Raw genomic sequence first — 26,848 nt, 5'->3', positions numbered from 1 at the left:
GGATTCTAGATGTTTGTAGATCCCTGTTGGAAGAGAGCCATTTGGTAAAAATATAAAACTTTAAATATGTTTTTTCGCAATCATAGAGATTTAGTCTGGTTGCCCGTTTGCAGCCGTTCCCAACAGGTCGTTTGTTTAATTTTTTTTATCCGACCAAGTCTGTCAACTCAGAACATGTTTCGTAGATTTTTTTGTAAAAGTTTTCTGCCGAACAACAACAACAATATTAGATTCGTTGATTTATAGACGATAGTTTCATATATACTTATCTTACCCAAAAATTTCACCAAAATTAAAAACAAAGTCTTCAAACTATTTGTATATATGTATATATGTATTATTATTTTATGCCATAATTTTGCTTGCTATTCATTTTGTAGTACTAGCGTTTGCCAATAGCTTCAGAAAACAGTTTACAAAGCATTTTCAGAAATGTATTATTATTATTTTTTTTAATTTTCTGCGCTATATTCATAATTTTTTCAATAATTCATTTTTGCTAAAAATAATACAATCTGCACTAATTGTCTACATTTTCATTCTTAGAGCATATTTTTTGGTTTTTAAAATACGCCAGTGCAACATGTTGCAGTCACAAGTTGTATATACAATTTCTGTCTTATATAAACTTCTGCACCTAACATTTTATTTTATACATAATGCTTACTAAAGCTTACATTCTTATTTACATTAACTTATTTTATAACATTTTTTTCTGCTTGATTACAATTGTTCACAATATTTGTATACGATTAGTGTTTCATATAAATATATACAGTATGTCAGGCTCACACTATTATTACTACCGATACGCTTATTGCAATGATTTATTATGCGCATTCTCAACCCAGCACCAACAATTTTGAAATACCACATAAATAAGTACGTACATATTATATATGTATATGCTTAAAGTCTATAGCAATATTAAGTTTTTTGCTTAATTTTTGATTGTTATACTTACATATACGAGTATTTACAGTGTACTTCAAACTGCTTTAATACGCACAATTGTCCTAAAATACAACTGTATACATATTTGTGGTTTTTGGTAAAAAAAATACTTCAATAGCATTATTTTGAAAAACTTTAAGTAACCAAATCAGTCGTCATAAGATTTAAGAGCAAAAATTAGGTCTTGTATTGGTGGTTCTATGCCGAAGCATTTAGTTCAAAGTGAAAGGTCAAATTATAGTTTGCTGAGAGCTTATCTCCAATAAAACATATTTTTACTGCAGCAAAGTAGCATGAAATCAAACTAAATTGCCTACATTTTTAGATTCAGCATCAGCTATTCCATGTGAATAAATAAAATTGAAGGAAAATCCTTAGAAAGCAAGAAAAAACGCTAACATTGGTTGCAACTTTTTACTAACACATAAACAAATAATTCCTTACAGCAACCTGATACGATATCAAGCGAGGCTACTGAAGTTCTAGCTAGTATGTCCACAATTGACATCCAGGGAGACGAATTCGAGCGATTGGGCCAGCTATAAGAGCCGTCAGTAGGCGTAAAAAAAGAAAAGAACCAAAAGCATCACAATGTGGCAGTAACGGTGGCCAACCTCAACCAAAGGACGATGGACCCACAGGCTAATCTCGGACATACATTCGGAGATAGTTCATAGATAGATAGATAACATGGGACGTGGATTTCCACCTGATCCAAATACTGACTGGACATGGATGCTTTAGAAGCTATCTATTACGATTACATCACGACCTTGGTCTGTACTGTCAGACGTATATAGAGTGTATAAATATTTCCGAGTATGTGTGCACAATTTCAGATCGTTATCTTATAAACTAAAGGACAAATATCAAGTGTGAGTGGATATCATTACACAATGTTTTTTTTAGCATTAACCAAGAGCACATTTAGTCAACAAATCGATAATTACATAAATTAATCAAAAACGTAGAAGTCAGTTGCGTCTACAAGCAGGGAGCAATAATTATAATAGCATAGTGCAAACCAAAATATACACACGCCCATATATGTACAAAATATAAAACATGCTCGGCTCTATGTCATATTAGTGACATGTTAGTGTAAGTGATTTTAAACAATTCTCGCCTACACACAACAAATATCAGGCACACATGCGATTAAATATGCTACGCCTAGCGAACGATAAGCCAACAGTTTACATTTGCGTTTACAAGCGTTAATGTGACGCCTAACCAACGTGGTCAATACGGTTGTACGAGCATTTAAGCGCTTTATGCTGTCACAGCGCAGCAGAAGTGGAAGCAGCATGCTAAGTGGTGTCGGGAAAATGTATAAGCTACGGCATTACCAAGGTGAAGGTAATGTGGCCTATGGCACGGCTAACAAATTGAATATTTATTAGCTGTGTTGTGAGGCATGCACACGACTGTTGCTAACATTGTTGTGCTGCAACATATACGCACGTATGTGGCATGTTATTGTTTTCATTCTCAGCGCTGTGGTCGTTGCTGTTATTATTGGTTTGGTATATATAGCATTGCGTTAAATATTGCATTTAAACATCAAAGCGCCATTCACTGGCTGTCAATGTTGCCAATTTCGCGTTGCAACATCCATACATGTATATACATACTTATGTGTGGGTATATTTGCGTTTTCGCAAATTAACCTCCGCATTAACCGGTGTATGTCAAAGTTGCAAGTTAATTTCGATTGTGTGCAAGTGTCGTAGCATTAATTATATTTACCGAACACATGCTACATATGCACATCCCTGGTGCAATGTAATGTACACATGCAGCGTAAATGTTTGACGCGGCTAGGTGTTACAATAATTGATTGCATTCCTTGTCATCAGTCAACCACAAATAATTTGCAACGTACATCGATTACAGCCTTAAGTTAAATCAAAATATGGAATCATTCTCAAAAGTGGTTCCCATATACATATTCATATGCTTAATTATCAGCTAGTTATAAGATTACTTAAAGGAAAGTAACAGCGAAAACTCTCAAGCAATACAATAGTTAATGATCATTTATGCAATTCAAATTAATTCTTTCTCTTAATCCAATTCAACTACGAGAAAATGTGTATGAGGAATGAATGGTTACTTTTAATCAAACTACTGATGAAACGACTGCCGGAGGACCGATGAGAGTTTAGAGTCAGCCATTTCAGGATGAGATTAATGAAGAAATGTGTCGCTTGCTTATGGCTTTAGTAATAACACTTTTAGCTGAAGTCAACTTTTTTGATTATTGTTTCAAACAACATTTTTTTCGAGCAATTAAATCATAAGTAAACCGGCTACACCGAATCCATAACACCCTTCGTAAAAAAAGTATTAAAAATGTTTGTCAATGTCAGCACAGATAGTGATCCAATCTGAACAATTAGATCGGGTATTGTAACGTTTATTGGATAACAATTTGTGACAAATTTCAAGAAGATAACTTCTCAAATAAAACAGTTTTCTATACAAAAACTGGAATTTTTTTTTGACAAAAGACGCTTGAGTTGTGTCAAGCTTTTATGTTATTTTTGTTCAGTAGTTCAGTATTGCTTGGCATTTTATCATGGAAAGAATTACGCCAGAATAACGCTTACAAACCGGTCACATTTATTAGATAAGATCACGTTCTGTAAAGAATATGTTTCGCGCGCTTCGCTTAACTTATGGTCTAAATAATTGACCTACTGAGCGTACTATTCGCAACACCATCTCCCATTTAGAGACCCTGTATTCATTATTGGATAATATTGGATCGAATAGACCACATCCAGTATGCAGTGAAGAAAATATAGCTGCCGTAGTTGAGAGCGTACAAGAAGACCGTGGAGAGTCGTTTCGGCGTCGTTCGCAGCAACTCGGACTAACGTATGGAACGACTTGGCGCATTTTACGACGAGATCTTAAATGGAAAACATATAAAATACAGCATGTGCAAGACCTGAAGCCGGTCGACCTTCCCAAGCGAAGTCGCATTGCTCTATGAACTCTTGAAATGTTCCAAGAAAATCCGACGTTTTCGAGCCAAATTATATTCAGCGGTGAGGAACTTTTCTGGCCCTTTATTGGGTATGTAAACAATCAAACGAGCCGCACTTGGAATGAAGAGCAACCTGAAGAGATTCAAGAGCTGCCATTTCATCCAAGAAAAACAACGGTTTGGTGTGGTTTTTGGACCGCTGAAAATCGATTCATATTGCTTCAAAAATGATGCAGATGAGAACGTAACCGTGAATGGCGACCGTTCTCGCGTTATGATAACCGACTATTTGATGCTTGAAATTGAAGCACGGGCCGGTGGATTAGCCAGGAAGATCTATCATGCCGTTAGACTTTTTCCTATGGAAATATGTAAAGCTTAAAGTCAATGCGAAGAATACCGCTTCAATTCAGGTCTTGGAGCAAAACATTACGCGTGCATTCGCCAGTTTACAGTGGGAGTGCTCGAACGAGTCATCGGCAAAGAATGTTCTTTCAAATGTAAATAAATATTTTTCATGAAATTCGGAATTTCTGTGTTTTTTCTTTAAAAAAAAGTTGGGAAAATCGAAATAGATCACACTTTATTTTCATTCACACTAATTTTCTTGCTTTTGGTTCTGTTTTTGTCCCACACACATGCTTGAAACTTCATGGCAAACTTAATATACAGTGTTCAGGGCATAAAAAGCCACTATAGAACTTAAACTACAAAACTATGATTTTAAGGGGTCATATAAAGTAAAAGTCCGAAAAAAGAAAATATACAGGTAAAATGAATGATAATTCTGACGTGAAAAATTATTCGGCGATAATTTTCGAGCACAGTTATAAACGATAAAAAAAGCATATTCGTTCTATTAGCTGAAGTAATATTTAAACTTTTGTTTATAAAAATATTTACTTTTAGTAGGCTAAGTCAAAATGAAATTATATTTATATATATGTATATTTCAATTATCATATACTAAATGCGATTTATACCATAAACTCAGATCATTTAATAATTTCAGGCAAATTCTGAAACTCCTCACTCATATCTGCACATAATTGGCTATCAGTATGAAAGAAGTGTGCAAAAAAACAAAAAAAAAAGATTTCAATAAATGCTTTTATTCACTATTTGCGCTGCATTGCATTTACTAATGTTAGAACATAATTAAGTCATTTATTTACTTGCTGCAATATGGCAGCTTGCTCTTTTAAATTGGTTGGTTTATTATAAAAACTGCAAAAAAGTGAAATAAATAAATTGCAAATAAAACGCGCAATCGTGTTGTGGTTTTGCTCGCTCAGTGTGCGGTTATCACTTTAATTCGTGTTTTATTGCCGAACATATTTTTCGAACAATTATTCACTCATAATAAACACTCAAATGCGCTTAATTGTGCAAACAATAACAAATCACCTCATTTTAAACAAAAAAGTGCAGCCAAAAGATGTTAAAAAAATGTTGGTAATTTTGTGAAAAAAAACATGTCAGAAAATATGTCAGAATTATGTTGCAACTACGGCGCTTAATTATTTGATGTAATTTATATCAACTTCATAACAAATATTTGTGAGCAGATTTTGTTCAATAAATTCAAATGTGAATATATTGCAACAAATTCCGTTTATGTCAGCAGTGTTAAGTAGTGTTGCAATTAAATTGTTGTGTGTCTATCATTTTTATCAGCGAAATTTTTGTTTCGTAGACATTTACATTTTTTTGTAAAGAGTTTCAAGTTTTTAGCATTAAGTATTGTTTTTAACCGTAAATAATAAAATAGGTCTAATTGAGTTTAAAGTAGAATTTCCATAATTTGCAATTCTGTTGCAGTCAAAAAAGAACCGATAAAATCAATATTCGAATTTAAGTATAGAAATTAATTTGATATTTTAATTAACTTTTGCTAATTGATTAACTTTTAAATTAATAAATTGAAAGCGTTTGAAATTTTTGGTATATGTTGGCATGGAAAAGACATCTTTAACATAGAAACATTTTTTAATTGAAGAAGTATGCTAGTTGTATAAAGTAAAGGTTAAAATAGGTGCACAAAAATAAGAATTTTTTTCTTAAAAAGATAGCCATCATCGATTCATATCCATATCTCTGCTCGCTGTCACTAAGCGCTGATCTCTTTTAAAAAGAAATTCATTTTGAAAGTTCAATAAGGTATCATAATATTGTCTCTATCATTGTTGGTATAATTCCGTTATTTAGTGCTTCTAAGTATGGTTTGTAAAGAAGGAAGATAGGAGGAAAATATTCTTTAAGTAGTTCTCCGGCAAGCTTAGCTTTAGGCTGCCGCACTACTGTGGCTGTTATTGGTGTAATAGTGCAGCGTATTGCAGGAAGGTGAACATTCACTCCGACAGCAAAACGGCCATTCTTGCTTGCAAGCTGTGTCAAATAGTCTTATTCTCACTTTATAAATGGTATATCATCAAGATATTCCATTATTAGAATCGAGTGAGAGACTGGTCACAGCGAAAGCTTGGAAACTGCAAAGACAGTGAGAAAGAGTTGGTGCCAATACCCGGCTCATATTGTAATGGGAATGAGTGGGATCTCCGTTGTCATCCTGGCTCCAGTACTGGACTACGTTCTTAGCAGGCGATGACCTAGGTAGATTGTAGGAGGACTACTGGACTACTTGCCCTTAGCAAAGTTCCTGTTGCCGCAATTGCAGGAGTTATGACTGGATATTACCTATCCCTCAGCGGGCAGGGGGTAGAATTTGCCCGCGGTAAGGTATGCCTGTCGTAAGAGGCGACTAAAATCCAATATGCACTATGTCTGTATTTTTTGGCTTCCGCAGCCATTGAGTTGGATGGGTGCTCAACTGGTAGTAGCAAAAGCTACAAGCTTTGAACGGAGACTTAAATCTGGGACCACGGGGAGCGGTTAGCACTTGAAGTTCGCTCCAATTTGTCCATTGAGTTTGGTCCCTTGGGCAGATTCGTGAAGGCCGTGGTTTAAACCTTAAAGAAGGCAGGATTGAAGAATTCAATTCAGTGTGAAGTCGCACTGTGGCTGGGGGCTGGACTCACAGCATAGCAGCGGTTTTAGGTCGACCTCAAGCCCGACCAAGATGAAAAAGGTATCCCTTCCACCAAACCAATCAGAGCTAAATAATATTTGCAAAAGGCATGGTGAAGTTCGGTTTCAACAAAACGGCACCACTTCCCACACATCGCATCAATCGATGGATTTATTGAGAGAACACTTCGGTGAGCAGATAATTTCACGTTTTGGGCCAGTCAGTTGGCTACTAAGATTGTGTGATATCACATCGTTACGCATAATAAAGTATTCTTTTGAATTGTCCAAAGCTAGACTAATAAAATGTAAAATTTTATTTGAAGAACGCAGATTACTGAAAGCAGCGAAGTGTTTGTGTTGTATGTGGCAATATTCATATGCTTCGGTGTTTATTTTGGTTTATGCGAATTGTTAATATTTGCATATATGTTTTATATAAATATATCATTATATTATACTAGTGTTTATTACTTTATTATATCATGTAGTTTTTACTAATTACTTATTCGTATTATCAGTGGGCCTGGTTACAAAAATATTTTTTATAGCAGTTGATTATTTACAAGATTATTTATAAGTATATAGGTATCTGTGCCTCTGCAGGCCATTCGCTATTTTTTGCCTATTTTTCTTCACACCAATTCTGTTCACTTCTTTTAAATGCACAGCTACTAGCTGTGGCAAATATTCTTAGTCTAATTTATTTGCTATTCTACAACTACATATGTATATATAAGTAGATTATATTTACGTAATTTTTATATGCTGCTACAACTGTATAGTTTATATGTATTTCATTGTAACTCAGCTATGCACATGCAATACTATGATTTTGTTACAATTACAATGCTAATATAAATATTTATTTGTTTATTTAAATTTATGGAAGCTCCTGTTGCACGCCGATTTACGTGTACTTACGTACATATGTCTGTATAAGTGTGTGCAAATATATGCTTATATTTAAATATTATGTAAGTTGAAGTGGCAACTGCGCTTGGCTTTGATTGCTGTTGCTAATGCTGTTATTTATTGCCGAGATACGCCTCAATGCTGTCTCCAACTTGTAGCTAAAGGAAATGAAAATGAAGCGAAAGACAAGTGTTTATTTATATACAAAATTGTATGAGATATATGCATAAAATAGATTAAAAGTAAATCTGAAACGATTATGGCTTTTTATTGTTAAACTTTTGTAAATAAATTATTCAATTATGGCAATAGATTTACGAATAACAGCAATAAAAACAAAGTATTTGCAAGCACGCGCCATAAATCTGCAATTTCGACATTATTTTCGTTGTAATTATCTTTGCTTTACTTTGTAAAGATACACATGTATTTAGTATAGGTATTTAAGCCATAGTTTTGTAGTATTTTCAAGGCATGGGGATGCAACGGGAATATTTACATTAAAAAATAAAATTTTAGAAAACACAGCAAAGTTCATTGACTGTTCCCTCAGAAATTTGTGTCAAAAATTTCTTTACGGGGTACTACCTTGGTAACTGGTTGGAAGTTGAAAATATCAGTAAAATGATTCAAAACAAATATAAAGTTCATTAAAACTATAATATCTCTTACAGGTGCATTTCTAATAGCATTAAATGTATAAAAAGATCTTCAACCTATTTTAATTGGTTATTTTGTCCGGTCGTTTTCGACGGATTTTCCCACGCAAACGCCTCAATGCGGCCAAAAAGTATCTCCTTATTGGTTTTCGGCTCATATTTTCCCCTTCATTCCGAAGACTGTTGGCTTGCTCGCATACCAAACTCATAAACCCATGTCTCATTGGCAATTATAAACCTCTCCATGACTGTGGGATCGGAATTCGCTCGATCATGCATGTCCAAAGAGACCTGTTTATGGTATACTTTTTGAAAAAGATTCATTTTTATCGGGACGAGTTGCGTAAGAACGTGTTTCATACCCAAAATATCCACCAAAATCAATCGAACGGAGCTACGATAGATGTCGTGCTCTCTTGCCATCTCTGTAACACTTGCCTGATGATTTTTAAGCACCATATCCTGCACTTTTTTTTAATATTTTCATTAGTTGAAGAGGTCGAAGGTCGTCTAGAGTGAGGCATGTCCTCAAAGATCCCTCGACCGTCTTTGAAGGCTTTTACCAGTTGTAGGCTTGCGAGTGTGATAAAGCTAAATCACAGTTGCTATAAACAGCAGGTTGACAGATCGCGCTCATATGATTTCAAATATAATTTATCCGGGGAATTTAATCCGGGTACAAATTTTGGGAAGATACTATGTTATATAGAAAAGTACAAACAAAGTCTTTGATTTCGATCAATCGGTTTATATGGCAGCTACATGCTGCTTGAGGGTAAAGATCTCAAATACTGAGAAATTAGTACCCATATATATAGACAGACGCTCAGATTGACGGAAATGACTAAATCGACTCAGCTCATCGTGCTGATCATTTGTATATAATTTTTATGAGGTCTACGATGACTATAAATATCTAGTAACTAATAACAAAAAATAAATATAAAATCAATTGGCTATATATGTATGCTGATGCGATTTTAAATAAGAATGTAATAATTAGTTGAATTTAAATGGAAAAAGGTCTCTTTTCTGTGGTCTACTTTTTTCATATTTATTGCTATTGTTCAAACTTAATGCGCTTACCTTTATAATACACTTCTCGATACATGGTGGGACACGCAGCCTTGCCATTCGCTTTTGATGTTTTGAAATCGATATTGGTTCGAATAGGCCGATGCAGTAGCGGCTGTGGTGGTCTATAATTATTGCCTAGCGGTGCTTTGGGGTGATCGGGGCTACCTTGCATTAAGCGTCTTAGGGCGTGCAACTGAAAAAAAGAGTTTTTTAAGGATGATATAAGGCCTTAGTTTGTCTATCACTCTTGTCCATATAAATGTTAAGCTGATCAACTTCCGTATAATAAAATGGAACCATTTTATTTTATTTAAGTTCATTTGTAAAAAAAAATTTTAGAGAAATGGTAACATCAATATAATCAAAAAGAAGTTTAAAGATGTTCAGGTACTTATCAATACCCCGGTTAAAACATGTTACGTATGTCATTCGCGAAAATTTTTGATTATATTTTCAATGTCAATATAAATTCGTACACAATTTACAAATTTTAGTTTTAGGTTGGCAATATTCTAGTCTGTTGCACCGCAATCCACGACAAAGTTTAATAAGTTGCTAATTGCCAGACATTAATTATCAGCCCAATCTATCGAGTTAGCACACTCAGTACCCATATGCTGTGCATGTACATACTTTACCGCTAAAGTTTTATATTGTGGTTGAAGTTTTTGCACTTCACTCAAACGCCAGACACTTGCTGATGAAACAACGTCACGTTGTCAATACGTAAAGACGGCAAACACACTCAATGCCATGTTGCAAAATAAACAAAAATCTGTAATAACTAGTAGTGTAGTTAGCTAACTTTGAGACATCCCTCCACAACGAGGGGTACTATACATAAGCATGAAAAAATACTTCACAGGGACCACAAGCTTGTACAAAATTAATCGCTTATAAGCACAAATTAACAATGCCATTTTCCTGGTCAGAGTCACATATGAGTACTCCCAAGAGTACCTTGGGAAACCCTCATTTTCTTGTGGCACTTAAAGGAAGAGAATGTTTGCTGGATGCTGAGCAGGCAAGCCACTCCCAGTCGCTCACTTTCCGAGCACTCATTCTCTTGGGTTGGTACCTCTCGGAGTTCCTGGAACGGACTGTGTTCATTCAGAAGTCTGGTAAGAGGTCAAATGTGTCAGCAAAAGATTTTAGACCAATCAGTCTTTCATTTTCTTATCGAAGAAGTTAGATCGACTGGTTTATCTGCATTTAAGGGGTAGTATTCCAAGAAAGCGGCTTTCCAGGGCACAGTATGCCTATTGTCAGTGGACTCTGCCTTGCTTCATGGCTCGAGAGAACCTTAAGGTCCCCTGAATTTATCCGAACTAGTTCCTCAGCTTTTGAGATGTCGGTTTGAAATAAAGCACACGTTCTTTTCTCCCCAAGAAGCTACCTTTTTGTGGGAATCGCCGATAACGATCCACTATAGGGTATATCTGCCATATAAATTGACCGATCAAAATCAAGCCGCTATATGGAAGAATATTTTAATTAGGCTTAAAATTTTAAGATGATAGTATAATGGAAAACCGGAAAATATAATAATTGTGAACATTTCAGGCCTTTGGTACCGCTTTCGTCAGAATGAGCTGATTTTACAGCACGAAGAGGAACTGCCTTTATGCAGCCATGACTGAATTTGGTATCTCCGCCAAACTAGTATGGCTGTGTAAACTGATTTTGAGCAATACCAAAAGCTCCATCAGGATCGGGAAGGATCTCTCTGACCCGTTCGATATCAAACGAGGTTTCAGAGAAGGCGTGTGTACAGATGCTGGCGTACGCTGACAATATTGATATTATTGGACTCAACATTTGCGCCGTTAGTTCTGCTTTCTCCAGACTGTATAAAGAAGCGAGGCAAATGGGTCTGGTAGTAGCAGTCGTCGCAATCGTCGTCGCAATAACTTGGCTCCCACGTAACTTTTGACATTTCGTCTATCTTGGAACCTGAAAAAACGTTAACAACGACGTCAACCGTTGTGCAGTCCATTGCACAATAACTCTTGTAACTCTTGGCAGGTGATACTTCGGACTGACTAGACAGTTTATAAATAAATTCCTCTCTCGATGAACAAAAACCAAACTCTACAAGTCACTCATTATTCCCGTCCTGCTATTTGGTGCAGAGTCATGGACGATGACAACATCTGATGAGTCTGACTTACAAGTTTTCGAAAGAAAAATTCTGCGGAAAATTTATGGTCCTTTGCGCATTAGCAATGGCGAGTAGCGCAATCGATGTAACGATGAGCTGTACAAGATATACGGCGATTTAAAAAAGAGCAGCTACGTTGCCTAGGTCATGACGTCCGAATGAATGAAAACATGCCAGCTTTGATAGTACTCGTCGCGGTATCCGACAGGGGAAGCAGTGGAAGAGTAAAACCTGCACTCCGTTGGATAGACTAGGCGCAAAACAGCTAAAAAGAAGAATGACCAGCGCGCTGTTTAAAACTCTGCCAAAACCGCGTAAATGGTGTCTACGCCAATAAGGAATAAGTAAGGAAGGGCTAAGTTGGGGTGTCACCGAACATTTTATACTCTCGCATGATAAAGTGATAATCGAGATTTTATTATCCGTCATTTACTTATTTTTTTATTTTGCTGTAAAATTAATTAGATTAGATCAATTTGTGTACTTTGAGTATTGAATTGTATTTTCATTTCCTAATGTACTATATATCTATGTATTATACAGAGAAGGCATCAGATGGAATTCACAATAGCGTTATAGCGATTTCACCCATATTTCGTACATGTCATCAGGTTGTTAAGAAAATATTATATACCGAATTTCATTGAAATCGGTAGAGTAGTTCCTGAGATATGGTTTTTGGTCCATAAGTGGGCGACGCCACGCCCATTTTCAATTTAAAAAAAAAAGCCTGGATGCAGCTTCCTTCTACCATTTCTTCCGGAAAATTTAGTGTTTCTGACGTTTTTTGTTAGTCGGTTAACGCACTTTTAGTGATTTTTAACATAACCTTTGTACGGGAGGTGGGCGTGATTATTATCCGATTTCTAGGTTACGCTTAGTTATGGCTTAGTTATGACATTTTATAGGTTTTCAGTTCTCGCCATTTTGTGGGCGTGGCAGTGGGCCGATTTTGCCCATCTTCGAACTTAACCTTCTCTTGGAGCCAAGAAATACGTGTACCAAGTTTCATCATGATATCTCAATTTTTACTCAAGTTACAGCTTGCACAGACGGACGGACGGACAGACGGATGGACGGACAGACAGACATCCGGATTTCAACTCTACTCGTCACCCTGATCACTTTGGTATACATAACCCTATATCTGACTCTTTTAGTTTTAGGACTTACAAACAACCGTTAAGTGAACAAAACTATAATACTCTCCTTAGCAACTTTGTTGCCAGAGTATAAAAAAAAATCAGGTACAAACGGATGAATTTAGATAGATACAAGTAGCGTGTCAAAATCCTTTGCCTTGATTAGTCTATATGACTACGGTAACTTGATGATTCAAGATTTGTACCAATAACTCAAACTCCAGTAAATGTGGAATAAGTAATATTTAAGCTTAAAATTCGACAGTAATATCCAAAATAACTTTTTAAAATCAAAGTAACAACAAGGAAAAGGAAAATACAATGTTGTCGTCTTGTAAATTAAATTCCCGACACTTTGGATTTAAGTCCAAAGGAATGCTTTAACAGTGCTTTAATGAGTGGCATATTGACTTATAGCTTTAAAAACTTTTAACTGCCTTTTTAGCTACTAGTGACATGATAACACATACGGCCTGCGCGTTATTATGCACACCGACGCGCACAAGGGCTCCGGCAAGTGCTTGAGCAAATATCTGCATACGCGCCCATGTACTCGTTTGCATATACCCATGTACATATGTAGGTATGTGTAAGTAAAGCCTCGCAGGTGTTCTGGCCGCTGTAGTGAACCTTAAATAAATGAACTACAAAACTGTAACGCAAATGTTAATTAAGCGAATGGCAGCGTGTGGTGGATACCGAAAAAACGTGAAAAATAAAACAAGAAAGCCGCGATAAAGCAAAGAATGGAGCGGGCGAGAGACGGAGAAAGCCAAACGAGGCAGGTTGTGGTCTACTGCGTTTCAATGGTGCCCCTGAGACTTGATTATGTGGCGCGTCGGGGTACCAACAACACAGCGGCGTGCGAAATGACACGAGTAAAACACACGTCCCCACACAAACTATTTAAAAGCATACTAATCTATTTATGCATGTGTGCATGTGTGTCGCCGTTTGCGCGCTCATATGCCGGTGTAAAGCGTTGTGCACACGCGCACATACATATGCAAAGCAGACAAAATGTAGACGGAAGTTAAGGCACGCGAGCGCATGCCACGTATCTGCTGCACGCGAAAGGATAATAAAGAATGCCTATATGCATATACTATATATACATATATACATATGTGTGTGGGCGATTGCAGTGATGCTGCCTGCGCATGTGTGTGTGCGTGTGTCACTGCAAATGCGGAAATATTATCTGTTGTCTTCGTTGCATTGCGCTGCTGTGCGGCATATATTTAATGCAGCAAATTAAAACGCGCCGCAGAAGCACAGAGCCCACTGCTAACGGGAAATTACTAGTAAAACAAAGAACGAAAGCATAAAATGTGTAAAATAAGTAAACGGCAAGGTGGCACGGTGGCGCGGTAAAAGTGTGTAATGTATTTGCAAATATCTGTAATGGACAAATTTTAAAGTGCTGATGGCTTGGAAGAAGAAGAGAGAAGAAGGGAGAGTAAAAAATTATGAAAAATGACAATGACATTAACAGTCAACGTATGCCGCCGCCCACGAGCAACGGAAATTGCAGTTAAATCATGTGCTTTCCTGTGTTGGAATGCGCGAGTGAAAAGCTACAAAGAAACCAAAAGCTTTATAAATCATTAAATTTTTATTATAAGCCATCAAATAAATATTTGAATATTTGAACGGCTGAAGGCCTCGTAGCCAGTGCTGCGTTTATGTATTTATATAATAAAACTCTTTTTGTTATATGAATTATTATAAATAAAATAAATAAATAAATAAATATTTGAAATTATTTGCAGTTCGTGGATTTATTGGAAAACTTTCTTTTAAGGATGTAAATGCAATTAGGGTTAACCGTTCGCCGTGAGTTCAAGATAGGTACGATTTAAGTAAGTAACTACAGTTATTTCGAGGTAATATCGGAGCAGGTATTGATAGGAAAGAAATTCCTAGCTATGTAGCTAGCGTAACTAAAAATAATTTTAAGCTCAAATCAAAGCCGTTAAACGAGAAATTTTACAATGCGCACCCGAGATGTTTATCTTCCATTTATATATACATATTTCTATCTGAAAACTGTACTCGCGTCTGTCACACCGGAAACGGAAGAGGTTACAAGCAATGCCGACTAACGGAAATGACACCGGCAATTTGCTACATATATAAATGCATAAATGCTGCGTGCAGCGCAGAGCTAAGTATGAAAAACATTTAACAGAAAGTAAGAATGCACAAGAAAAGCAGGAAAGAATTCATAAAAAGGAGAGAAAGCATTCGGGGTTGCTAGCAGGCAGGACATTACTGTCAATTACTGCAATGGTCGAACTTCAGCGAAAAGCAAAAATCCCTCCGACTTCGATGTGAAAGCCACTCGAAAAATAAGGAAACAGTGAAAAGCAAAAAGCGGGTTATAGCGAGGGCTAAAGAGTGAGTGAATGCTTACAAAAATATTCAACTTATTTAATACATATGTATGTATGTGTATACAAGGACAATAAATAAATAAATAAATATATAAAAAATAAGTAAATGAACATTGTTCGATTATTCAGGTGCGTTGTCGTGTAAGTGAGCAATAACTATGGTATGATCATATGCTATTTTTCTACTTTTTTATAACCGGGTATATGAGTTGCCTCGGTGTATTATTGCCTTATTCACTGATTTAGTTTTTACTTTCATTTTGTCATTACAATTTTTCATTCATACATGAAACTGAAAGCAAATAACTTTGGGTCTTGGGCCCTGTTTTGCTGCAGCAGTGACGTAGCAACTATACTTGGTAAAAAAAACAGTTTGTTTATTCTTTTCTATCAAGTAGCAAAATTAAATAGCAATACATGGTAATATTATCTCAAATTATACCTATCTTGAACTCACGACGAACAGCTAATCCCAATTGCATTAATAACTTTAAAAGAAAGCCCGCTGTTATTTACAGTGGTACCACCATTACATCCAAGAACTCACTTTCCTCGAATGACATCTTGCGAGTCCAAATTTCTTCTTCTTCAATGGTGTAGAAACGGCTTAAGTGGTTGTAGCCAAACTTCACTTACCAAAAAACACGTTTTCCTTAAACTTCTGATAAATTTTTATATTACGGGTGGTCCAAGAAAAAATGTTTTCTTCAACAGCCTTTTTTTGACAGATCCACACCATTAGAACTCACGTTCTGAGTTACTTGCTTAATTTATGATGAATATAATCGGTCTATTGAGCGTACTATTGCAACACCATAACCCATCTTGAGACCCAGCATTCATTATTGGATAATAATCGACCGCATGCAGCCGTAGCTGAGAGTGTGTACGAAGACAGTGGAAAATCGCGCCCTTCGCAGCAACTCAGACCTTTAAGGTAGGTTGGTATATAACAACTTGGCGAATTTTACTTCGATATCTTAAATTCAAAGCGTAAAAAATACAGCTTGTGCAAAAACTGAAACCGTTCGATCCGCCATTTTCGAGCCAAATATTGTTCAGGGATAAGGCCCATTTCTGGCTCAATGGGTATATAAACAAGCAAATATGCCACATTTGAGGCAACGTGAAGGATTCAAGAGCTGAAAGTTCATTCAAAAAAAAATCGGTTTGGTGTGGTTTGTGTGCCGGGGGAATCATCAGTCTATATTTCCTGAAAAATTATGCCGATGGGAACGTAACCGTCAATGACGACCGTTATAGCGCCATGATAACTCGTGAGCTCGGTGATATTTTAATTATCTAATATCTCTCACTCTCTCTTTGGTCCGACCCGGTTGTAGATCTTGTTTGCATAGTTTTGTTACAATTTTGTTACATATTGACCAACAGATGCGGCATAAAGTTCGAAAAATTTTGTATTATGTATATGGACGCTAAGGCAAGTATTGTCTTGAGGTTGCACATTTAGGTACAAGGAATACTGTTATCACAAAAATATCTTTCCTCATTTTCAATACCAGACCTCTCAGGTTAACCCTTTGTATTGGAGTGCACATATTTGGTGTCTGAGTCCGTAAAAAGTTAGTTAGTTCCTCTCTAGTATTCCACTTTAGTAAAGGGTATAATAACTAAATAAATATTAATATGGTATTAGAATTTCACTGAAATAACAAAAACCGTAACGTAACATAGATATCTCAGACACCAAATAATAAGATAATTTAAAAAAATCTAGACTTTTATGCTTAAAATTTGGTTGTACTCGAATTTAACCCTACGTAAAAGTGCATCTTCCCTCTTTCCACTGGCTAATGCTTTCTTTATATTTCCATCTTTCTGTTCAATCGATAATTGTACATGTAATATTCAGTCATGGTCGTTGCCGTTCATTGCAGCATTGTAGAGTATATATGTATATATACATATATATATATATAAATTTCATATATTTTAACATGCATAACTACATTTTACTGATAAGAAAGTTATTTCTCTAACACAAAGTTGTGATATGGGAGCTTTAAGGTAGCTTGGTATATATACTAATTACATATATATAAATATTTAAAGTATTTTGCGACGATATTTTTAAAGCTACCGCGTGAATCAAAATAGAACCCCTTTTTTTTGTTTTTTAAGCACTTCGAGAAATTTTTGTCACATGTGTAAATAATGTTTGCTGGAGCTTATGAAACAAAATTATTCTTTATATTTATAACTGTCATTATAAAGCACTGATTATGAGCTAAGAAAAATGTATCTCCCTTTATCCCAAGACTCCATTTTTGTATTCAATTTTAAAAATTTTCATTAAATTTTATATTTCCTATCTTAGAAGTTACGCCAAATTTTCCAACACACCCCGAGAAATACGTGTCTATGCATGTATGGCCCTTTCTTCCGGAAATACTGCAATCTACAAGCAACTAAATTAAACAATTTATATGTATTGGAAGTTTGCATGTCAACATTTAAAATAATTAGAAGTCATATTGCGACGACCGTGAAAAAAGCTGTAAATAATTAATTAAATGACATAATGAATTTGTCTAAAATTGTCTGCTACAGCAAGCAAACTCCCTTCCTTAAGCAACTAAGCCAAGAAAGAAACAGTTTCTCATGCCAAAAAGTGAGAAAAGAAGATAACAGTGAAAGAGGAATGAATGAAACACGTAAAGAAGCCTACTTATGCGCTCGAGGGCACATAAGGAGACAGCAACAAGTGCAGCAACACGCAAGTACGTACTTGCTACCAACGTGATAAGTATACAACCGATAGTCACAACAAGTGAAAAATGGAAGAAAGGGAAAATATTGTAAGAGCCTGACTCACGCTAAGGGCGGCATATCATATATGAGTACAGCGCAAGTAACCAGCAACCTAGACCGACTGCTGCGAAGCATGCTGCGTGCTACGTATGAGATGTTTGTATATAATACACGTATTTATAAGCATGTAGTCATACAAGAGTGTATATTTGCCTTGAGCATACACAAACACTCAACCGGAAACATACTTCTTCGAAACGCCAACAATTCCAGTGGCTGAATAATAAAGAGCTGTAGAAAGGTAGTAAGACAAAATGTGTCAAGCGGCTCATCAATGTCACACTGTCAGTGGTGTCAACATCAGCTTTCGTAGGTGATGTCGTTTTGGCACAGTATACCGGCAGCGATAAAATTCAAACCAAAAATATTTCTCAAAGTAATTTGCAGAAAAAGGTTTTGCCAAATTAATCAGCTTTAAATTTCGAAATAATAATGGAACTTGCCGTCTTAACAGGCTGCAAGTATAAATATTAATATGAAATTATAAATTAATGTTTAAAATTTTTTAAAGAAGTAAAATTTCATATTAAATTTATGTCGAGTTCGGAGTTCACTACTTTTATTCCAATTATTATCATTCGCTACTTTTGTCATTGCTCACGCGTACAAATGTTACTCATACGCACCACCGTCCTCTGCCTTGTGGGGATCCCAATACGATTGTTTAAATCATTTGTGGATACACAGCATTAAGGCACATCTTAAGCTTATGTATTTTTCATATATTTCTGTTGACATTCGCTCTGCAGTGCTCTTGACAGCATATAAAACATATAATTTTAGGAGAAGCACTCGAACGAAAATTGCACGAACCAACAAAAGAATAAACGAATTTAAGGATGACAAAACTCGCTTTTAGTATAATTAATATATTGAAAATGTGCCTTAAAGGTAATTTGACGCAGGGCAATCTCATGGGTGCATACTAGCGTGAGACGTGATTTCAATTTTAGTAGTTTCATACACATACATAGCAGTATAAGGGTGGAAATGTTAGTAAAGTAAATGTTAGTAAAGACCGGTATAACGATAAAAATGTTAAGAAAGCTATGCTTACCTGTTGTTTGGTTATGTAAATGGGTTTGTTTAGGACAACCCACGTCACAGTTTCATGACAGGCGGGTGCTGTTGTCGAGCCATCATAGGTCATATATTGATCCGTTTCCGATAGCAGACCGCGTATGGACAGACGTTTGACAAACGCTTCATCGCCACCGAAACGTATGCGTTCCAATTGATCGGTAAGCATACGCAATTCCGGATTGGACAGATCACCGAGCTGAAAGAGTGTTGTTTAGAAATAAAGTATAATTAGCATATATTGGCCAACATGTGAGTTATCTCTATGAAAATGAGAAAGCCTTTGTGAATTAAATGTATAACATTGGGCGAAAATTTGACCTAGCCCCCAAATAACAAAAATATAGCATCCGGCTAGAGTAACCATATGATTGGTGATGTGATGGTAAACGTATGTGAGGTACCTTAAGGGGATACATGGGTTTGCGGATTTCAAAAAATTGAATAGTTTTATTGTTTTATTAAATTCTAAAACACCTCTAGAATATTGTCCTAAATCCGACTAATAATTTCAGAGATACAGCCTTGAGAGCTTCTGCCAGGTTAAGTGCGCCGTATTTAAACGCGTTTGTCATGGAACTGTGTGTTTGTGGTCGGTTGGCAAAATTTCTCGAGAATTGCTCTATCAGTCTTCATGAAATTTCATACAGGTCTTTGAGATACAATTCTTAAAAACTTGGCCCAAATATAATTTTTTGATTGCAGCTATTTGAAAAAACAAAATGTCGCGAACGTTTCACAGAAATTTTCATTTTTTTGGTAAAAATATCTGTCAAAAATCCAATTTTAAGTGTTTTTTCCTCGACTCGATTATTGCGGTCAGTATATAGGTTGTATATTTATTATAACTGCTTGGCTTCCGAACCTCTGGTTGACGACTTGAACCTTAAGGTATTTCCTTAGATTTGATTCTGGCAAGTTGCAAGAGTATAAAATGTTGGTTGCACCCGGACTTAGCCCTTATTTTCTTGTGATTTTTTATTTATATTTTTAAGAATTCCTTGTATAGAAAGTTATATCTTACAATTTCATAGGTATAGTAACCGTTGCCAAAAATTGACTATATTTCGTCTAAGCACTTAATTCCGATCGCTCAGTTTGTATAGCTGCTAAATGCTATAGTGGACTGATATAAGCAGCCTTTTTCAAACAAAAGAAGATCTGCAAAATTTCAGCGCGATATCTCATACACTGAAGATAGATAAATAAACTGACTTTGCTAAATCGAATCAGCTAGTCATGGTGATCATTTATATATATTTTTTTGGGCCCTCCGACATTTCCTTCTGGGTGGTAGTCTGAATTAAGACTGTTGAAATGAATTGGTTAGCGCTATAAGTTAGTCGTTTGTAAATGCTGTTTAGAACTTTAAACAAGTTAAATCCTATAATAATTCTATTTATTTATTCTTCATCTTTACTGTCGTAGACACCGCTTATGTAGTTATAGTCGAGTAATGCTGTTGTTTTTTTTTTCAGCCATACTAATCGAAATCTTTTGGCACACTAAAATAACCTCCACTACGACAAAAATGTAACTTACCTGCAGTAAAATCGAGACACCAACAATGCCTTGCGCTCGGTTCAAAGCGTCCGAGAAATTTGCATAGAGTTGTGAATTGTAGCCGAATATTTGGATCTGCAAGTACACAGCGGAAAACAACAAAGAATTATGAACAAACGTACAAAGAATCAAATTGTAGGAGTGTCTGAGTTTACCAATAACTAAAGTTATATATAAAGTATACACACACGGTTATATATTTATTATTCTATACCTATAGTATAGTTGCGCAAACTCTTAACAAATCTACCACAAATATACTTATATTTGCTTTCATATAAACATTTATTTGTGCGTTTTGTAAATGCACACATGCAGTTATCCGTTTATAAGCGCACTTTATCTGAATTGCAAAGATATTGCTTTTTGTGGCGCTTGGTAGTCTCGGTTAGTGGTATCTAAGTAAATTCCTAGAATGCATGTGAGATAGTTCAAATGTTGGCTTAATTTGCTTTAACACCAATTGCTAAATACTCATACGAATAACGTTTGGGCTTAACTCCCAGTGGTGAGATATATTGATTTAATATTCTTTTACGCAAAAAATTACAGTAAACATAATTTGGTGTGAAACTTTTATAACTTGGTTATTAAAAATATTTTAAGTTTTCTTTTATATTTTCATTTTATTCGATAAAATCCGTAATATATGCTTTATAGTCTGATTATTAAATAAATAGAATATACATCTTATTACTGTTGTGGAGAGTATCTTTCGCTCCTCCACCGATATATTCTTGATTAAGCCAACCACAGGAGTGTATATAGAAGGTGAAGACCGAGTGCATCATTACTTTCAAACAAATCACATTATGTTAGGGAAAAAATTCCAGGGCTAATGAAAATCAAGCACTGATGTTTAATATTTTGGGATCACAACTACTAAAATCCACGAATATAATTTTATAACTGATATTCAATAAAAAATAATAATTTTTGGAATAAAAGGGTGGAAAAAATCTTTATTCTGATCGTGAAGGCAGCTACAGCTATAGTATTCGATATAAACACTATTATCAAAAATTTTATTTTCAATAATATTTACTTTGACATTCCAACGTTTCAGAATGAAAAATATTGAAAATGGACTGCAACCACGCATATTTCCCATATAACCCAAATTTAAATTCCATCTGATTCTTGCACTTTTCAGCATGCAAATCAAGTACCAATGAATGTATCGAGATAGAATTTCGCCCGAATAATGCGCTTAAAGTAGGCCCCCTTATCTTTTATCGAAAACATGGGTCAATCTGTGAGATATATAATAAAGGGTAACCCATTTGGGGTCGCCGTCGTCTAGTTGAAAATATTTGAAAACAAATGTCGCCAAGATCACGAGCTCCAATTTCAGGCATCAAATAGTCGGTTATCATGGGGCTATAACGGTCACTATTGACGGTTACGTTCTCACTGGCATCATTCTTGAAGAAATATGGACTGATTATCCATCGGCTCACAAACTACACCAAACTGTTGTTTTTTCTGGATGAAATGGCAGCTCTTCAATCTCTTCACGTTGCTCTTCTTCTCAAATGCGGCAATTTTGCTTGTTTACATACCCTTTGAACCAGAAATGGGTATCATCGCTGAACAAAATTTGGCTCGAAAATCTCAGATCTTTTTGGAACTTTTCAAAAGCTCGTATAGCGAAGCGATGTCGCTTTGGAAAGTCGAGCGGCTTCAGTTTTTTCAAAAGTTGTAGTTTGTACGCTTTCATACGTTAGTCCGAGTTGCTGCGAACGGCGCCGAATCGAGTCTCAACGATCTTAGTGTACACTCACAGCTACGGCTGCTATATTTTCTTCACTGCGTGTTGGACTTGGTCTATTCGGTCGAATATAACCCAATGATGAATGCTGGGTCCCAATATGGGTGATAATGTTGCAAATAGTACGCTCAGGAGGCCGATTATGTTGACCATGAGTTAAGCGAAGCGCGCGAATCACATTCTTTATAGAACGTGAATTTTTGTAGTAAAGTTGAACGATATAAAAATGTTGTACAGGTTTTCCAAGATGAAATTCCAAACAATACTGAACAAAATAACATGCCAGCTTGACACGTAATCTGTCAAAAAAGTCTATTGAAAAATATATCTCTACTTGGATCACCCGTTAGAATTTCGGAAGGATTTTTTCTCTAATAAAAATAACGATTCAATGTGGCCAATAACTTTATTTAGCTCCCATGTACCTAATAAAAAAAGTTTCGAACTTCCTGTTGACTTTATACCGAATATATCGGCAAATGTCTGATTTATTTTAATCAAATTGACGGACAAAATGGATAAAATCGAGTGAAAGCTTGCCCTAAACCCCCCACTTACAAACCTTATGAAGATGTTTCTTTGGCTTTGATCCTAGCAAGTTGCAAGAGTATGAAATGTTCTGTTACATTCGAACTTATTGATCCTTATTTATTAGAAGGAATGTCAAGCATATCTTATATCCTACTTTTTCCAGTAAGATAAAATTAAGATTAAAATTCGTATAATTATTTCGTATAATTATTTTATGGCATCAATAAATACAGGAATTGAGAAAATGGTGCCAGTACTGAACCAAAACTTTTCTCCACTTCTTCATCTTTTTCCTGCAGGTACCATTGTTTGCACTTTTCTGAGGATGGACGCAAACAAGCTGCGCATACACACACACGTTGAACAGTAGTAGTTGGTTTTCGGTTAAGTATACAAACAGTTTTATCTTCACATACCCTTGTAAGTGTTAAGTGTGATATGTTTTTACAGAAGCGCAGACCGAAATGGAATCGCTTTCCACTCATGCCCACAGACACACACACATGTACGCATTCATTTCAGTAACGCTTGAGCCATGCTTCCCTTTTGCGTTCCTTATTGTTGCTATAATGTTTCTGCAACTTGTTACTCTTGTTGCTTTCGCCTTTCGTTTTGTTATTGTTTTATGGCACCTTGTCCATTTATTCATGGGTTTGTAGCGCCATACTACAGCATACAAATACACATTGCCGAACCGAACGCTGGCGTCCTTTTACGAAGTTATAGCTGCCGCATATAAATTCCCACAAAATAATCCCAACCATCAACGGGATGCAGATAAATATACGGAGGTGGAGATCAACAAACATATTCTGCAGCAGAAGCAAGAAGAAACCAACGTAATTGTAGCAGCATACGTATGAGAGAGGTATGAGACAGGACAATACAGCAGTTACTGCAGCTCCTTGAAAAATTGCAACAGGCAATATTAACAGCAGCACTTTGAGTTGAGCACCAATAATAACGTCGAAAAATTGAATGGGTACAGCAGCGTTGGGAAAGGAAGCATTATTATAGATATATCATCGGTTTGTATGTACTTGTATATTGTATAAAATTTGTACACAATATGTCCTCATATTTGAATCATTATTGCTTGATATCTTCATCACTCTTCAAAGTGAGAAATTATACAAGCTTAACGAAACTTGAAATTGGATCGCTTGGAATATTTTCAGAAAGCTTTAGGCAGTATAAAAATGTTTAAGCATCTTACGTAGTACTATTTTTCGCTTTTCTTTGCTGTTGTTTTACTTAGCTCTACTATTTTGTTTGTCATCTTATAGTATACCTTCTTACACTCAAGTAAAGTCAAAGAAAGGTCTGCAATATTTGCCTAATAGTGGCGGCGCTGAACTACTCCGCATAAATTTATTGATCTCTCTGTGCATTATTTTCTACAAAATTACATTCGAGAGTTCAACTTTCTGGAACCAAATCCAATTTATATTTTATTTTTCATAATGTAAGAAATCTGTTTAATACTCTCAGAGCATGTTGCTACAGAGTTTTGCTCAACTATCGGTCGTTTGTATTTCCTAAAATTAATCGACATAATTATAGAGTTATATACATAAACGATCAGATACGAGACGAAATGTTTGTGCATTCTTTCGTCCAATTGTCCAAAATGTAGCTACAGTAACAACTAAGATGTCTTAAAGCAACTTGGATCGGGAGTAAGCTTTGCGCAAATGACGGCTCTATGGCATACCATCTCAAGCTTAAAATTACACTATGAGCAAAAAATAGTTAGACTTTGTTCATTGCTTTAAAATTATTAACCTATTCTCCAAAATCTATGTCGTCTCCCTCAAAGTGATCCCCTTTGGACCCCAATACCCTTGTGCCTACCTTTTTTGGAATCCTCGAACCAGTTGTTAAAGTAAAACTGCGGAAAAGCCAACAATGCGCGTAGCGATTCAAGTTTAACGTCTTCATTTAAATTTCGTTTGAATTTACTGAACAGCCAGAAGTCCCACAGAGTTAAACCTGGCGAATATGGTGGTTGCGGCACGATATTGGTTGAAAATTAGGCGTAAAACTTAAGAAGGATCAATGCAGTTTGCGATGGTATATTATTATGATGATAAAAGCAAGAGTTGTGTGAACATAATTCTGGGCTGATTTTACGAATAGCTTGCGTGAACGACGCATAACACTGAAATAGTATTCTTTGTTGCCACTTTATCCGGTCGAAAAAAATTTGGAGTACACCACACCTCGATAATCGAAGAAAACTGTGAATATAACCTTGACTTTCAACTGCCCTAACGTGGTTTTTTCTGCTTCTGATCACCATTCCAACGATATTCGGTCGACTGTTCGTCTGTTTCCGGATTTTAAGCATAGATTCTATACTCATCATTCGGAAATCATTGTTTCACAGACGTTAATGCGACGCTGATTTTCTAAAAACAAACATGGTCTCACTTTTCTTGATCCCAAATAATCTTTAAAAATGGTTTTCACTAAACCTTCTTATATTCCAAAGATGACAGTAAAATCTTTTACTGTTAATCGTCGATTCTCTAGCATCAATTCTTTTATTTTATTTAGCGGGAAAAATTCTGCCGAGTTGACAGTCCTTGGTCAAATAAAAAAACCCGGTCACGTTTCGGTTTCGTAGACCCGACGGTCGTTGGGAACGTGGTTCGTCGTCAACGTGACAAACAATTATCACCGAAGGTTGTTTTCAACGTTCTGAGTGTTTCGGCACCAGAAATCGGATTCCGCACACAAAATTTAATGAAACTTCTTTGTTGAATAAATTCATTCATAGCAAAAATCGCCGAATGCACTTTGTGTAAATCAGAAAGACAAGCGTTTACTAAACAGTACTCATTATTTTTATATGATATTTGGCGAAGAAGTCACTGGCGGTCATGCCAATCTATAAAAAAAAAAAATGTTTCAACGAATGGATTTTCACTCCGAAATTTATATTAAAAAGTCTTACTATTTTTTGCCCACAGCTGTATTTGCACCTATGTGCTATATTTTTGAAATTCAGACTTTATGCTTCATACGGAGGTTAGGGTATGTGTTATCATCATAAAATTTCGTGAAAACACGTTCCTGAATAAACTTGAGTTAGGTTAGGATAGGTTAATGTGGTAGGCTAATAAGCTACGCGTAGACTAGATTGATCCTTTGCTCTGCTTCCCAAGACACTTCTGTCCGATATCCGATAAGAGGTTACTGCCTTGATTCGTACTTGGCTGTCTACGTAGGTTTTGGCTATGGAATTGCTTGCAGGTGTATTAGAGGCCAACTGCGAGGCTTTCGCAATGGCTAAGGCCTCAGCTGGAAATATGCGGCAACTTAAAAGGTAGGCTTATGTCTAACTCTGGACCATCGTCCATTTTCGAGGCATAAACTTGAGTAATACCACATGTTAAAGCAATCAATCTAGATATTCTCCTGGCCCTTATACACATGATATAATTATTTTCGATTATCTAGCTGATTTTAAGCCGTTTATATTGACCAGTAAGAGGGAGACGAAAAGTTAGGGGTGATCTCATTGTAACTAAACTAGCCATGCTTCAAGAGATTCTTATTGACGTATCCGTATAAGCAACATGATTCCTTTCATGATCTGATAGCTATTTTGAAATTTTTTGCTAAATTCAGTGTTCAGTACAGTATTACACAACGATTTGCCTTCCATCCACAAAAATAGCATTCCTTAACACTGCGCTTAATGTCTATTTCATCTTCATTATGCAGAAACTGCTGTTAA

The 26,848-nt window shown here is 35.8% G+C and overlaps 1 protein-coding gene across 1 annotated transcript in view; it reads right to left on the bottom strand.

Annotated features, from left to right (window-relative positions):
- Positions 1–313: 313 nt before the first annotated feature.
- The window catches only part of LOC126758794 (carbonic anhydrase-related protein 10), a 171,246-nt gene continuing 144,711 nt past the window's right edge, over positions 314–26,848 (bottom strand). The window contains exons 6-9 of the mRNA XM_050473176.1: positions 20,781–20,876; positions 19,216–19,437; positions 9,637–9,820; positions 314–8,049 (exon numbers count right to left, since the gene is read on the bottom strand). Coding sequence (XP_050329133.1) covers positions 8,027–8,049; positions 9,637–9,820; positions 19,216–19,437; positions 20,781–20,876 — 525 coding nt within the window. The 3' untranslated portion in view covers positions 314–8,026. The remainder of the gene's footprint in view (positions 8,050–9,636; positions 9,821–19,215; positions 19,438–20,780; positions 20,877–26,848) is intronic.

Source organism: Bactrocera neohumeralis, chromosome 5 (genome assembly GCF_024586455.1).
Source record: "Bactrocera neohumeralis isolate Rockhampton chromosome 5, APGP_CSIRO_Bneo_wtdbg2-racon-allhic-juicebox.fasta_v2, whole genome shotgun sequence".
In the NCBI taxonomy this organism is placed as follows: Eukaryota; Metazoa; Arthropoda; class Insecta; order Diptera; family Tephritidae; genus Bactrocera; species Bactrocera neohumeralis.
Note: the sequence above shows the minus strand (reverse complement) of the source record. Positions and strands in the feature narration are given on the sequence as shown.